Raw genomic sequence first — 16,488 nt, 5'->3', positions numbered from 1 at the left:
TGCGTAGCGTAGTAAATAACTATATATGCTTATTACAAGTTACTTTTAGTATTGGTATTTGATTATTTAAGGTGGAAAACAAAACCGTGAGTGTTTGAGATTCGTAGTGTTACCATGTGTGGTGTATTAGTAAAGTCGTGACTGTGATGTACCGTGCGTCATGGATTATAGTAATAGGGGCGGCCAGCACCTTAACTACGCCCATACACTCTCAGGCCAACTCAGTCAGCTCAACATTAGCTCCGCACGACAGGATCTTGGACATTTAAGCAGTAGCTATGCAGGGAGGAGTACAACAAGCAGGCAGCACACGCCATACACTGGGTACATACCAAAGCAAGTGCAAGATGTCCCCGTGTCACTTATGCAACAACAGCAACAGCCACACCAAGTCTTTCAACAGCCAAATCAAGATATGCACAACTACAGTTCACACAGGTTGGGGTACAGGGATCAAAGTTACCTGGGGTCATCGCAAATTGGGTCCACAGCATCGTCCTCGTCGTATGTGTCTTCAAATCTCTCGTCGTCCCTGCCATCACAGCATCGATTCTCCCCCAAGTCACTGGGAGGACTGTCGAGTTCCCACAACACCCCATCTCAGTCCCAGAGTTCGTCTCCCCTTCGTTCAGTGCTTGGGGAGTCCCACATAGGGTCCTCTTCGCTCTCTTCAAGGTCCCTCCGTGATTCTGATTCTAGTCTAAACGCACAGTCGCACACACAGTCCAGGCTGGGAGAGGTGCACTTAGCCTCCAGCCTGTCATCATCTCTACGTTCACAAGACCAGACATCGAGCATATCAAGCCAGTCGTCTTTACGATCACATGAGTCAGGCTCCGTTATGCCGAGTTTGTCTTCATCTCTACGACTGCAAGATCATCCATCGAGTGTGTCCACACTTTCGTCGTCCCTACGAGCGCATGACCAGATGTCGAGTATATCAAATCTTTCAACAGCTTTACGAACACAGGACCAGACATCAAGTAAACCTCCTCTGCCTTCGTCTTTACGGCAACAAGAACGAGCATCAGGAACCCCAAGTCTGCCGGCAACATCCCTACAGACGCAAGACCAGACGTCGGGTATACCAAAGCTGTCAACTTTACGATCACAAGAACAGACATCGAGTGTGCCGTCTTTACGATCGCAAGGCCAAGGATCAGATATATCAAGTCTGTCATCATCTCTGCGATCTCAGGACAAGACATCGGGTATATCGGCCGTACGATCACAAGGCCAGACACCAGGGTTATCAAATTTATCATCTTTACGGGCACAGAACCAAACATCCGGTATATCAAACCAAACATCCGGTATATCAACTTTACGATCACAAAACCAGACATCGGGTTTATCAACTCTGTCATCGACTTTACGATCTCAAGACCAAACCTCGAGTTTACGATCTCAAGACCAAACCTCGAGTATACCCAATCTGTCATCAAATTTACGATCGCTAGACCAGACATCGGGTATATCAGCACTACGATCACAGGACCAAACATCGAGCATGCCTTTATCTTCTCTGACCTATGCATCACATCCAGCACAGGAGCAGGTGACGAATATGCAGCTGGGGCTAAGCTGGAACCCTCCAAGTGCCACAGCTGGGTACGCACAGCAGCTGCAGGGTCAGAACAGCATCAGCATACAGCAAACCATCCCCATGCAAGACGTTAACCAAATAAACCATCCGTCCGCACTTGTCAACGGACAGCCGACGTTCCTGGACTTCCAGCTCCAGCAGAACCTTCAGTACCAGCCGTATGGGGGTGGTATGGGGCAGTATATGTGTAACTACCAACAGCAACAGCAGTATAACAACAGCTATAACCATGTACAGCAGTTAAACAGCTTCCAGTTCAATGTTGAGTACTTGGACGGTTCAAACCCTGCCTCGTACAACAGCGGTTACTATTACGGCGACTATCAGTACGCCGACGGTTACGCGGAGAACCTGCTGGACCCGAACTTCCCCGGGACCTATGCCTCGCGCTCCACCACCCCCTATGGAGACAAAACCGTGGAGGAACTGGGTCCGGAGGAGGTGCGGTGGTTCTATAAGGTGGAGGCAGACAAGAAATGGACGCCCTTCATCGGCTACGACTCCCTCCGCATCGAGTGGAAGTATCGGGACCTGCTCCAGGATACAGTAAGTCTGGTTAGAGATATTATTAGTGTGTTTATTATTATTATCATTATTATTATTAATATTATTAATATTATGATTATTATTATTATTATTATGGTATTATTGTTATTATTATTATTATTATTAATTGTAGCATTAGTAATAATAGTAGCTAGTAGTAGAAGTAGTACAGTAGTAGTAGTTCCTGCTGTAGTAGTAGTAGCTAGCACAGTACTGTAATAGTAGTAGTAGTACCTAGTAGTGTTGTAGTAGTAGTAGTAATAGTAGTAGATCAACACAATCCAACATCTAATAAGGACATCCCCCCCCACCACAGAGCTCACCTGGTAATAAACAAGTGTTTGTGGGCTCGGCCACAACCCCATCCCCGTCCCGCGAGAAGCAGCAGGATGGCGGTGAGGGCAGGGAGGCGGTGGCGGGCATTGTGGTGCGCGGCGGACTGTACGAGGTGCACGTACAACACCGCCGATGCCAGAGTATTTATTGGGAAGGTGGGTGGTGTACTCTCTCTCTTTCTCTCACTCTTTCTCTATCTATCTATCTATCTATCCATCTTCTACCTGACTGTATCCATCCACCAACCTATCTGTCTTCTATCAGTCTAACTATCCATTTCTCTATCTGTCTCTTATCTATCTCTGTCTATCCATCTACCTATCTATTTATCTGTCTACCTACATCTATATTTAATCCCACTCCCCCCCCCTTTCCCCCAGGGGAGGAGTTTGTGATCTGCCGAGGAATATGGTTTGCGGAGGGAACGTGGGCACCGCTGGAGGAGAACTTGGCGGATAGAATCGAACAGGAGCATCTGGCGAGGTTCCGCGGCCATCCCCTATCCTCGACGGGGATGCAGAGGGTTGACGATGCGGCGAAGGAAGGTTGGTGTGGTCTATCTGTCTATCTATTGCCAGATGCCTACAAACAAATCACCTCCATGTCCCCCTGTCCCCTGCCATTTCACTGCCCTGCTCCCAGCTCACACCACCCCCTCTCTTATATACCTCTCCACTCCATCCCTCCACCTCATCCTTGGCCTCCCCCTCCCTCTCCCCCCCTCCACCTCAGTCACATACACTCTCCTCATCAGTCTCTCACTCTCTATCCTCTCTATATGGCCAAACCACCTCAGTGTGTTTCTCCCAACGCTTCCTATCACATCCACATCCACACAACTATCCCTTCACCTTAACTTGGCCCAGATTTTTGTCCTCTCGTAGCTCAACACTGCCCATAGCACTTCTTCGTGACTAGCATATTCTAGTTTTACTCTAGTTTAACGCTTTTGTATTCAAGATGGAGAGATGGCAATTTTAGGTCAAGTTAGAATAAAATGAGTCAAATTACTAAGCTGGATAGATATATAGATAGATAGGTAGATGGATAGACAGATAGAAGATAGGTTGATAGATGGATAGATAGAGATTGAGAGACAGATAGATAAATAGATAAAATATTATACTGTGTCTTGTTGCAGTGGTACACAGCCTGTCACAGCTGGAGGGTGAAGTGAATTGGTTCAGTGCCAGTGAGATAGACAGAGAGAGATAGATAGACAGATAGGGAGGCAGATAGATGCATAAACAGATAGATGGAACTGTAATGTGTGTTTTATTATCGCAGTGGATAGATAGAGGTATGTGGAGAGGCAGACATAGATAGATAGATAGAATTGTAATGTGTCTTGTTGCAGTGGTACACAGCCTGTCACTGCCGGAGGGTGAGGTGGACTGGTTCAGTGCTAGTGAAGTTTACCTCACCTCGGATGCCACGCCTTCCAGACTCATGCGCTCCGTTGGCAAGAGGCTCGGCTTCCAGAAGAGTAAGATGGTCCACTGTTGGGTTTTACTTTTTATTTTTATGTTTTTGACGAGAGGAGAGTGTGGGATGATGATGATGATGATGATGATGGCGACAAGAGATGGTAATGATTATGGTTGGTAGATATTATTAACAGATGGCAGTGTTGATAATAATAATGATAATAATAATGACATTGATGATGATGATGATGATAATGATGATGATGATAATGATGGAGTAACCCCATTGCTGTTCTCCGTCCCCAACACCACCAGCTGGATGTAAGCTTCACCGAGGGTACAGCGTTGGTGCAGCGGCCAGTGACAAACCCCCGGACATCAATCACATCGTTTTCGTCATCCACGGCATCGGACAGAAGATGGAACGAGGACGCATCATCAAAAACTGCACCGGGTGAGATGACGGGCAGGGTTGTTTGGTGGTGATGGTGGTGATGAGGATATGATGATGATGGTGGTGGTAGTGGTGATAATAACAGTGATGAGGATATGATGATGGTGATGGTAGTGGTGATCCATCCATCCATCCATCATCCAATCCTGTGTCACTCCATGAGAAGTGTAGGAGCCTGGGGCTAGGCAAGTTGGTCCTGACATTTAAGATGAGAATGACCAGCCTCCCTGAGTGGCGTTACATGAGCAATAAACCCCAACCACCCCTTGGATATAAACTTTCACCGGCTCAGTCTGATTGGAGCGCCTTAATTACCCACTAAACCACCAGGCACAATAATTTGATTATATGGTTACCACCCAGCGTAGTATATGGTTTCCTGGTGTACAGAGATAATAATGATTATGGCTGATAAGGATAATAAATGTGATGGTGATTGACAAAGATGATGATGATGATGAAGGTGCTTTTCACAGATGCCTGTATTTGTAATGTAGTTTTGTCAATGTCATTTTGCTTGTGCCCAGGTTGCGAGAGGCAGTGAGTCACCTGAAGCACAAGTACTTCCCGTCGCTGTGTCAGACAGGTCAGACGGTGGAGTTCTTCCCCGTGGAGTGGCGGTCGGCGCTGGTGTTGGACGCTGGTGTAATTGACAACATCACACCACACAAGATACTACAGCTGCGACAGATGCTCAACGCCTCCTTTATGGACATCATGTACTACAACAGTCCACTGTACAGGGAGGAGGTGAGACACAGCAAAAGATTATTGTATTCTACTCTCATCTTAAATGTGTCGTAACCCTGTAGTAGTTGTAGTAGCAGCAGTAGTAGTAGTAGTAGTAGTAGTAATAGTTCATATAATCTTACATATCTCTCTCTCTCTCCCAGATCATCTCAGGACTGACACAAGAGATGAACCGCCTGTACACCATGTTCACCCATCGCAACCCGTACTTCGAGGCCAATGGGGGGAAGGTGTCGATGGTGGCGCACTCCCTGGGCTGCGTCATAACCTACGACATCGTCACCGGCTGGCACCCGGCGCGGCACTCCGACACGCAGCTGGTTGACGCCCTGGTAGATTGACTGTGCTTCTGTTAGTGGAAGATATTAAGCCCAAATTCTGTCAGTCTATTGGTATGTGTCTATCTGTCTATCCTGTATCTATCTATCTGTCTATCTCATACCCTTCACTTCATCCTTGGTCTTCTCCTCCTGCTCCCCTTTCTCCTCATACATACTGTAGACTCCCCTAGTAAGTCTTTCATTCTCCACCACATCATCTCATCTTTGCTCTCCCCTTCCAGCTCACTTACATACACTCTCCCAGTCAGTCTCTCATACTCTGTTCTCTCCATCTCATCCTTAGTCTCCCCTCTCCCCCTCCCCCTCCACCTCACTCACATTCTCTCTCCTGGTCAGTCTCTCATTTTCCATTCTCTCCATCTCAGCCTAGGTCACCCCCTCCACCTCACTCAGATACACTCTCCCAGTCAGTCTCTCATTCTCCAGTTTCTCTTCTCTCTCCCTCCACTTCATCCTTGGTCTCCCCCTCCCCCTCACACACACATACACTCTCTTAGTCAGTCTCTCCTCCACCCTCTCTTTCTCCCCACAGACAAGCTACATTGATGGCTGTGATTCCGTTGGCGTGAGGGGTCGAGAGGAACTGAGGAAGGGGCTGAAGGAATTACTTCGCCAAAACAGCCACTCCAAGGCCCAACCTACACTCAATTTTAAGGTTAGTAGTAGTAGTAGTAGTAGTAGCAGTAGTAGTAGTAGTAGTAGCAGTATTAGTAGTAGTAGTAGCAATAACTGAGGAAGGGACTGAAAGAATTACCCTGCGAACATAGTCACTCAAATGCTCAACCTACACTCAGTTTTAAGGTTAGCAGTGATAGCAATAGTAGAGTAGTAGTAGTATAGCAATGGTAGCAGTACTCGTAGATGCACTACCCCGGCTCAACGATGCGGGTAGAAATACCACCATACCCCGCCTAACGATGGCCAGACGCCAGTTTAACGATGGGTTTTGATTTGTTTACCAATTTTGTGATAGGAAGCGTTATGGGGAACACACTGAGGTGGTTTGGCCATGTGGAGAGGATGGAGGGTTAAAGACTGACGAGGAGAGTGTATGTGAGTGAGGTGGAGGGGGGAAGAGGGAGGGGGAGGCCGAGGATGAGATGGAGGGATGGGGTGGAGAAGTATATGAGAGAGGGGGGTGTGAGTTGGGAGCAGGGCAGTGAAATGGCGGGGGACAGGGCGACTTGGAGGCGATTTGTTCGTGGCCACCCCAAACGGGATTGAGGCGTCTGGCAATAGATAGATAGATAGATAGATATTTTACACTAAAATTGTGTTTAGATTGATTGATAAACAGTTTTTAGACTTAGATTAATGTGTTTTAGCCATAGGTGGGGTGAACATTGTCATTTTGGGGTACAGTTTACTAAGCTTGATTTTTTCCAGACTTATATTGGACGATTTTCAGATTGTATTTGTTGGTTTTAGTGAGTTATTTACAGGTGTTAGGCTTAGTTTAGCTTCTTGTACAGCTGTTAGGACATATGATTGGCATTACACTTGTTTTTAGACTTGGTTGGGGGGAAACTCAAGGCTGATAAAACGCATCCCGTTACTATACGTGTTAAAACTACCCCAGTATACAATACCCAGCCTAACGAGGGGGTTTTTACCTAACCAATTGCATCGTTAAACCGGGGTATACATGTAGATAGATACAGCCTTTCATGAGTTTGATAATGTTTGGGTGGAATTACGTGAGTGGATGGCATGTAGCATCAACAGCCTTTCTGTGGATTTGATAATGTTTGTGTGGTGATTAATGTGCCAATCTCTCTCTCTCTCTCTCTCTCTCTCTCTCTCTCTCACCCAACATTTCCACCTGTCCTAATGGATCATCTATATATAAATTAATAAGTTACACAGAGCTGGGGGGAGGGCAGCGAAATGGCAGGGGGACAGGACGACATGGAGGCAGTTTGTTTGTGGCCACCCCTTATGGGATTAAGGCATCTGGCAATAGATAGATAGACAAATAGATAGATAGATAGATGGATAAATAGATAGATAGATAGATACAACCTTTCTATGGGTGTGATAATGTTTGTGTGGTGATCATGTGCCAAGTCAAAGTGAAAGGACCCAGCATCACGCCGTACTCCCCCCAGATCGAAAACTTCTTCTGCCTGGGCTCCCCCCTGGCGGTCTTTCTCGCTCTTCGGTCCAAACAGCAGTCGCAGGGGTCAGGATCAGGGACAAGGTCTGCGGACGCCAGTGACCTCATCCCGCAGAAGCTGTGCAAGAGACTGTTGAATATCTTCCATCCATCTGACCCTGTGGCGTACCGGTGAGTGGAAGGATTGATAGATAGATGGATAGATAGATAGAGATTTAGACTGAGTGGTAGATTGATTGATAGATAGATAGATAAAGAGATAGACTGAGTGGTAGATTGATTGATAAATAGATAGATAGGTTCATTGATAGAGACTTGGATAGATATTTTCCATCCATCCGACCCTGTGGCCTACCGGTGAGTGCAAGGATTGGTAGATAGATGGATAGATAGATAAATAGAATGATTGATTGATTGATAGATAGAGACAGATTGATTAATTGGTAGACATAGAAACAGATAGATTGATTGAGATTTAAATAGATTGATTGATAGACATAGCTTGATTGATAGATGTAAATAGATACCTTGATTGATAGATGTAAATAGATAGATAGATTGATTGTTAGAGACAGATAGATGGATTGAGATGGATTGATAGATTGATTAATAGACAAATAAGTTGATTGGTAAAAAGAGCGAGAGGGAGGTTGAGTGTGTGTGTGAGAGAGAGAGAGAGAGAGAGATGGTATTTTCTTAGTATTATTGTGTAATTGTGAAAGAGAGAGAGAGAGAGATAGTATTTTTTTTAGTATTGTGTAATTGTAAGAGAGAGAGAGAGGGAGAAAGAGAGAGAGAGAGAGCAGTGAACGCCCTCAATATATCACATTTTATCATACCATCCCTTCACTGTATATTATGCAAATTAATCATAGGCTGTAGTTACCCCTGCGTCACCCTGTCCTATGCAATCAATCTGCCATCGCCCCAGCTCCTATTTTATCATTTAGGGAGGTGGAGGCCAAGGATGAGGTGGAGGGATGGAGTGGAGAGGTATATGAGAGAGGGGGGTGTGAGCTGGGCGCAGGGCAGTGAAATGGTGGGGGACAGGGTGACATAGAGGGGATTTGTTTGTGGCCACCCCTTATGGGATTAAGGCGTCTGGCAATAGATAGACAGATAGATTTATTTTCTCCCCAGGATCGAGCCCCTTCTATGCCCTGAGTATGCAAACGTCGCACCGGTGTTAATCCACTCGCACAACGGCGCCGAGAAACCCCCATACTCCGAGATTCCCCCCGAGCCCATAGTCCGAGAGCGAGAGGCGGGGTCCAGCGGGGCAGGCGGGGCTATGGAGGGGGTGCGGGGCAGGGGCATGGGTGGGGCGGGGGCGGGGCAGGGGGGAGAGGGGTCCGAGACTAGCACCCCTGTGTCATCCGTACCCAGCACCCCAGTGAAAGGTGAGAGCAGTATTATTATTATTATTATTATTATTATTATTACTGTTATTATTATTAGTGTTAGTACTGTTATTATGCTGTTATTATTATTGTTATTATTGTTGTTGTTACTGTGATTATTTTTGTTACTACTATATTATTATTATTATTATTATTATTATTATTATTATGATTATTGTTATTATTATTATTATTATTATTATTATTATTGATATTATTATTATTATTATTGGCAAGTGTCCTCTTTTTCATCTTTCATTGTTTTGAGTTTTATCAACATCATCATCATCATCATCATCATCATCATCATCATCATCATCGTCATCATCATTTGCTGTAGTCTTCATAGATCTCTTTGTATATCAACCTATATAGAAATACAACAATAACAGCTACTATTACTACTACAACTACTACAACAACAGCTACTACTACTACTACTAATGAAAATAAATCCATGTCTCTTTCTCTCTCTCTCTCTCTCTCTCCCTCTCTCTCTCTCTCTCTCTCTCTCTCTCATTTTCTCACAGGAGGCAGCAGTGCATGGAGTCTGTGGGGCTTAATGAAGGGCAGTAAGAAGAGTTCCGAGGCCGCCACACAGGATCTCAATACCCTTCTGCAGGAGGGACGAGGTAAGGCCACCATCCACTCACTTGATGTAGTGCTGCCTATTTCTTCCTCCACCATTATTATTCTTGTTCTGTGTCTGCCCTCCTCTCTTCATATTTCTTACCATCATCCACTCACTTGATGTAGTGCTACCTGCTTCTGCCTTCACCCTTATCAGTCTTTTTTCTGTGTGTGCCCACCTCTCTTCCTATTTCTCACCATCATCCTTTCACTTGATGTAGTGCTGCCTACTTCTTCCTTCACCTTCATCATTCTTTTTCTGTGTCTGTCCTCCTCTCTTCCTATTCCTCCCATCTTTCCTGTCACTTTTTATTACCCTTCTTTCCTTTTCAGGTGACTTTACATTGAGTGACAAGCCTAATGGTTTCCTGTAAGCCAGGGAACCAGTTACAACGCTGGGTGGTAACCATATAACCAACCCATATGTGTTCCCTACGTGTCAGCAAGTGGGTTGGCGGAGGGTTAGTGCCCCTCCCCGTAAAACAACTACCTCAAAGACAAATGGCCACCCCTCACCAGATTATGGCGTCTGGCTGTAGATAGATAGACAGACAGACAGATAGATAGATAGATAGATAGACTTTACTTTTATCACTTGATGCTGGAGAGAGGCAGCCTTCCATGGTGACATCAAAACTAGACAGCTCTGAAAAGGGGGATATTAAACAGACATATAGAATGATAGATAGACAGGTAGATTGATAGATAGATAGACATGGATAGGTAGATAGACAGACAGATAGATAGACAGGTAGATTGTGTGACATTTTTCTCTCTTCCTCAAAGCTTAGCAAAGAGGATGTACTTTGTTCTGCCAGAGGGTAGAATGGAAAGTGAGACAGACAGACAGATAGATAGATAGATAGACAGACAGACAGACAGAGATGGATAGATAGGCAGACAGGCAGACAGATAGATAGAAAGATAGACAGATCAAGCAACCTCCATCTGTCTCGCTGTAGGTCTGGCTGAGAGGGCTGACTTTGTGCTCCGTGAGGGCAGCATGGGGAGCAGCTACATCTCCACACTCAGACAGACAGACAGATAGATAGAAAGAGAGACAGACAGGCAGGCAGACGGATAGAAAGAAAGATAGACAGACAGATCAAGCAACCTCCATCTGTCTCGCTTTAGGTCTGGCTGAGAGGGCTGACTTTGTGCTACGTGAGGGCAGCATGGAGAGCAGCTACATCTCCGCCCTCACCTCCCACACGTCCTACTGGACCAACTACGACGTCTCGCACTTCATCCTCAACGTCCTCTACCCGGACGTCCAGCCCACCACCTCGTCGTCGGTCTCTGTCTCATCCGCGTCGAAAGTGGATGTCCCCAAGCCTAACATGTCCTAGGCCCTTCTCTGGGGTGGTGTTGGTGAGGGTGCCTTCATGTGGTGGCACTGATATAACCGGGCGGCTCCACTGCCTGGTTGTACAAACGTCCCTCAGCTCACTCCCCATCCCCCCCAAAAGTGGATAGTGGACTGCAAGGGAAGGGCAACTCTAGCCTGCAGTCCAGTGGGTTCACAGTTAATTCTGGGGCTGCAACTCCTCCTCCTCCTCCTCCTCCTCCTATTACTACTACTACTACTACTACTACTACTTCTACTACTACTACTACTATTACTCCTCCTCTAGGTGACATAGGAGGCATCTTAACACCTTTTCCTAAGTGATTTGATCTGCATATTACACATTCTTATCCTCTTCTGTGCACTTAAGTTATATTGATGCTAGAAATACTTGCTGACCCCCTAGCTAACTCTCCACTAGATACCCACCTAGCATTATCTTATGTATTGTGGGGATGGCTCAGTCTGCTGGTGCGGGTGTGGGTGTGGGAGTAGGAAATAAACTAAATAAAGGCAGGGTAGCCATTTGCAACTAAGCCAGCCCCACAAAACGCAAGAAATAATTTGGCAGTGTGAGAGAAATGGGAACATGATCCATCTTTTCTCTGTCTATCCATCTATCTATTGCCAGACGCCTTAATCCCTTTATACGGGGGTGGCCACAGACAAGTCGCCTCCACGTCACCCTGTCCCCTGCCATTTCACTGCCCTGCCCCCAGTTCACACACACACCCCCTCTCTCATATACCTCTCCACTCCATCCCTCCATCTCATCCTTGGCCCTCCCCTCCACCTCACTCACATACACTCTCCTCGTCAGTCTCTCCATCTTTTATTCAGTAAGGAAAATAGAAGGGAATATGTGTGTAATATGCATGATAAATTGCATAGAAAAAGGTGCTATGAAGGTCCATGCGTCTAGAACTTAACCCGAAATGTGATATTGTCTCTCAAACTCGATCATGTTTGTCACCTACCAAAAAAACGCAGTGTTTATCTGATCTGAGGGTCATTTTGATGTGTTTGTGTCATCAGAATTAGCTACACCGGTGTTTGATTCATGTGGCGTAGTGTATTCATCTTCGTTATGTCTGGTAAAACAAGGGTGACATTCGTACATTCGTGGCTGGTAATCTCCACATTCACATCCACATTCTCCACATTTTCCACATCAACTGGATCCACTGATACCTTGACTCTATGTGGCCTAATTTCTTCAGCATCATCAAAGGTTACCTCTACTAAAACAAGTTGATTTTTCTACATTTGCGGCTGGTAATTTCCACATCCACATCAAATTCCTCCACATCCTCCACATCAACAGGATCCACCGATACCTTGACTCTGTGTGGCCTAATTTCTTCAGCATCATCAAAGGTTACATCCACTAAAAATATTCAAAGCTGCTCAGGATATGACAGTGACCAGAATTAAGTCAGTTAGATGCTACAGGAGGGAAGGCTGTGTCTGTTGCCAATTAATTTTTCACATGATGGAACTGGGCCACTCCTGTAACCCGAATACTGAGGGTGATGCCAGGAAAATCAATGAGCCTTGGTTATAAAGTAGCGATGAGTCTCCTTGGTTACTAGTCAAATCAACCCTCCAGTCTGATTACACTTGGCCATCAACTGAACTGAAATGTATTGCAGATTATTGTCAAGGTAAAAAGGGGATGAGTCTCCCTGGTTACTAGTCAAATCAACTCAATCTGACTACACTTGGCCATCAACTGATCTGAAAGGTGTTACAGATTATTGTCAGGTTGAGGAGGGGATGAGTCTCCTTGGTTACTAGTCAAATCAACCCTCTAATCTGACAACCCTTACCATGAGAGGACCTTGTAATATGAAAGGAATTAATGGTGTAGTGGTTAGAACGCCCCAGCTGGAGATAGACCCCTACAAAAATTACTCCAAGGGTCTAAGGAATGTCCGTCTATACAAACGTGTCCCAGAACAAGCAAACAGACATACACAGTGCAAGCGAACTGATAATCATAATAACGGTGACTGTTTTGTAATGCGATGTTTTGTAAGGATTTCCCCGTCAACTTGAGGCACTGTCACTCACGGAGATGGGACAACGGATGCCATTTTGTGTCCTTACCCCTAGACCCTGGACAACAGCCGCCATTTTGTCTCTCTCTCACCCATAGACCCTGGACAACGGACGCCATTTTGTGTCCCTCTCACCCGTAGACCCTGGACAACGGATGCCATTTTGTGCCCCTCTTACCCTCAGATTTTAAATGTTTGTGTTTACATATTTGAAGGTCACGACTGTGCATGCGTGTGTCATATTGTTTCGTATCGTTTATAAAAGCTCCAACATCCTTGCATACGTCGGCCCTATAGTCATGTAATGGTGGCTCGCTACGCTACTCAATTTAACATATAATTACCTCTGCCAAGGAGGTTATGTTTTCACCCCTGTCCGTTTGTTTGTTTGTTGGTTTGTGAGCAAGATTACGTAAAAACTACTGGATGGATTTCCACGAAACTTGGTAGAAGAATGAGCCTTGGCCCAGAATACACTCCATTAAATTCTGGTGTGGATCCGGATAAAGGTGCAGATCCAGGAATTTTCTTATCACTTTCCTTAACAATGCGAGATAGGGCGTTGGCTGAGGTATGTGCTCTACTGAGTGCCATTCTAGTTTTAACTGTTTTTTTCCTTCATATTTGTAGTAATGTTGAATGGTGTATGCGTTTTTAAAATGAATTACTTCTTTAAATAGTACAGTGCAGAATTTTACAGCATGCCCGGTGAAGAACAGATGTATAACTATCACTGTTTTTTCCTTCATATTTCTGGTAATATTAAGTGATGTATGTGTGTTTTTAAAATGAATAACTTCTTTCAGTAGTGCAGAATTTTACAGCATGCCCGGTGAAAAACAGATTTATAATTATCATGCATTTTTTTCCCTTCATATTTGTAGTAATGTTGAATAGTGTATGTGTTTTTTAAATGAATCGCTTCTTTAAATAGTGCAGAATTTTACAGCATCCCTGGTGAAGAACAGGCATATGCAGAAGTGGCCACAGATGTCCTGTCTCTGTGTAGTATAGGCTGTATAGTGTATTATAAAGAGTGGAAGGTGTATGGAGAATTACACCCATATGCAGCCAGTGTGTTCGATTTTAAAAAGTGTTTGAATTCATATCTTGACTCCTCAGTGGCTTATGACAAGGTTGTGATGTATTTTGAAAACAGTATTGCCAAGTTGATGTTTTAAGAGTATTATCGATTGTTGGTTTTGGTGTGTGTGTGTGTGTGTGTGTGTGTGTGTGTGTGTGTGGTAGTTTTTAGTAATATTGTAGCTGATTGTTCTCATTGATGTGTGTGTGTGTGTGTGTGTGTGTGTGTGTGTGTGTCTGTTGTAACATATACCCCTTTACACCTTGATGCCTTCAGGTGGTGGCACTGATATATCCAGGCGGCTCCACTGCCTGGTTATACGAACATCCCTCACCTACCTCCCTATCCCCCAAAAGCAAGGTGGCTGATTGGACGAGGGGAACATAAGCCTGCGGTCCACTGGGTTCAGGTTTTGCATAAGCACGGCCCACAACAACAACAACAACAGTGACATCAAGACTGAATGAAATTGCCTGGTGGCGGTAAGATTGAAAGATGATTGAAAGATGCTGTATTATTATTATTATTATTATAGTTATTATTATTATTATTATTATTATTATTATTATTATTATTATTATTATTATTATTACACCATTACTACCACTACTACTACAACTACTGTTACTGTTATTATCATCATTATTATTACTACATATTACTACTAATGTTACTGTTACCATTATTATTATTATTATTATTAGTTGTAGTAGTAGTGATAGTAGTAGTAGAACCCCAGGCTCATCTGAATGTAAACCCAGTGAACTACAGACCAAAATTGTCCCTCCTCAGCCTGCCATCCTCCTGTAAGGGGGTAGGGAGGGGGCCGAGGGACATATGTATAGCCAGGCAGCCCCACCACCTCGCTATATCAGTGCCACCGCATGAAGGCACCTCTCTAGGGTGGTAAAACAGATGATGATTGCACCTCACCCAACTTTCACAGACTGTCTTTCGTGCACAACCGTCAGAATTGCAAAAAACTGTGAAGAACATCGCACTTTTGCCTAGCCTCGGTGCCCTACTCCTCGGTGGGGGTACTGTGGGGTCGGCTGGTACCGTGTCTACCGTGTACTTGGCCGTTGTATAGTGTATAGTGTATAATTCCTGTGTATTCTTTTTGATTTTTTGAATATTTACATATAGGTACCGTTAGGAGAGTGTTTCGAATTTTTTTGATGGATGATTTCTCTTTGACTCATTCATATATAGATTACTGATTACATGTGGAAATGCTGGATGGGAGAGAGAGAGAGATTAGAGCTTTCTTTATATTCTCTCACTTTTTGGGCTGTACAGAACCCATCTTAAAGAGAGTTTGGACATTGATTGAGTAGAGGGAGTGAATTTCCAGGGGTGTATGAGAATGAGGTGGAGGCCGAGGATGAGATGGAGGGATGGAGTGGAGAGGTATATGAGAGAGGGGGGTATGAGCTGGAGGGAGGGCAGTGAAATGGCAGGGGACAGGGGGACATGGAGGCAATTTGTTTGGGAAGGGAAGTGGCGAGGAACAGGGCGACGTGGAGGCAATTTGTTTGTGGCCACCCCTTACGGGATTAAGGCATCTGGCAGTAGATAAATAGACAGATAGATAGATAAATTTCTTTTAAGTATCATTACTGAATTAAACTCTCTGAATATGGTTCCTGTGTACCAAAAATATTAGAGAAATGAATTAAGCTCCAACCTCTCTCTCTCTCTCTCTCTCTCTCTCTCTCTCTCTCCCTCTCTCTCTCTCTCTCTCTCTCTCTCTCTCTCTCTCTCTCAATTATTTATCTGGTGTCTATTCTGTATATATATAACTCTTGGGATGTTCTTGGTATTTACATATAGAAAGAATTACTGATGGATTCTCTCAGTGCTGTGATGGCTAATTTGATATGTGGATCTCCCATGCATAGTGTATAGGAATTTATGTAATGTGAGTACATGTAATTTATCTAGTGTTACATGTACTCTGTGTGCACATGTACTCTTATGGCAGGTCATGAATGAAGTGAATATTCCAGTTAGTATTCTGTGATGGATTTGATAGTACAGTATTACATGTAACCTCATCAGTGTGAGACGCCTTGTACAGTAATGCAGTAAAACCTTGATATATTGGACTTCAATAGACTGGAATTCACTTTTATCGGACTCGAGGAGCTATCGGACTAAATTCCTATACATCGGAAAAAGTCCAATAAAGCCAGAAGCAGTGCGGACTGCCTGACCACTTCAGCTATGTTCACCACAATGAGGTAAATATGAGACATGTTTATCAGTGTACAGTACAGTATTATTATATATATTATACCATTGGATAAAGGTAGTGAAGGTATAACACAGTACAGTACCACAGTGGTAGTCCAAACAGTTTAAAAACCACTCCTGCGATCCGGACTAAT

The 16,488-nt window shown here is 44.5% G+C and overlaps 1 protein-coding gene across 1 annotated transcript; it reads left to right on the top strand.

The window, feature by feature from the left end:
- The first annotated feature begins 160 nt into the window (after nt 1-160).
- On the top strand, nt 161-10,955 carry LOC145395198 (uncharacterized). The gene is made up of 14 exons (XM_080268887.1): nt 161-508; nt 545-2,156; nt 2,491-2,643; nt 2,869-3,033; nt 3,846-3,974; nt 4,231-4,369; nt 4,897-5,119; nt 5,263-5,451; nt 5,993-6,115; nt 7,569-7,747; nt 8,717-8,876; nt 8,925-8,976; nt 9,507-9,608; nt 10,741-10,955. The coding sequence occupies exons 1-14, from the start codon at nt 161-163 to the stop codon at nt 10,953-10,955; spliced, it is 3,789 nt and encodes a 1,262-aa protein (XP_080125013.1).
- The last annotated feature ends 5,533 nt before the right edge of the window (nt 10,956-16,488 follow it).

Source organism: Coenobita brevimanus, chromosome 30, assembly GCF_032717465.1.
Source record: "Coenobita brevimanus isolate Jiangsu-jjx chromosome 30, ASM3271746v2, whole genome shotgun sequence".
Taxonomy (NCBI): Eukaryota; Metazoa; Arthropoda; class Malacostraca; order Decapoda; family Coenobitidae; genus Coenobita; species Coenobita brevimanus.
The sequence above is the reverse complement of the archived record's forward strand: the minus strand, read 5'-3'. Positions and strand labels throughout refer to the sequence as shown.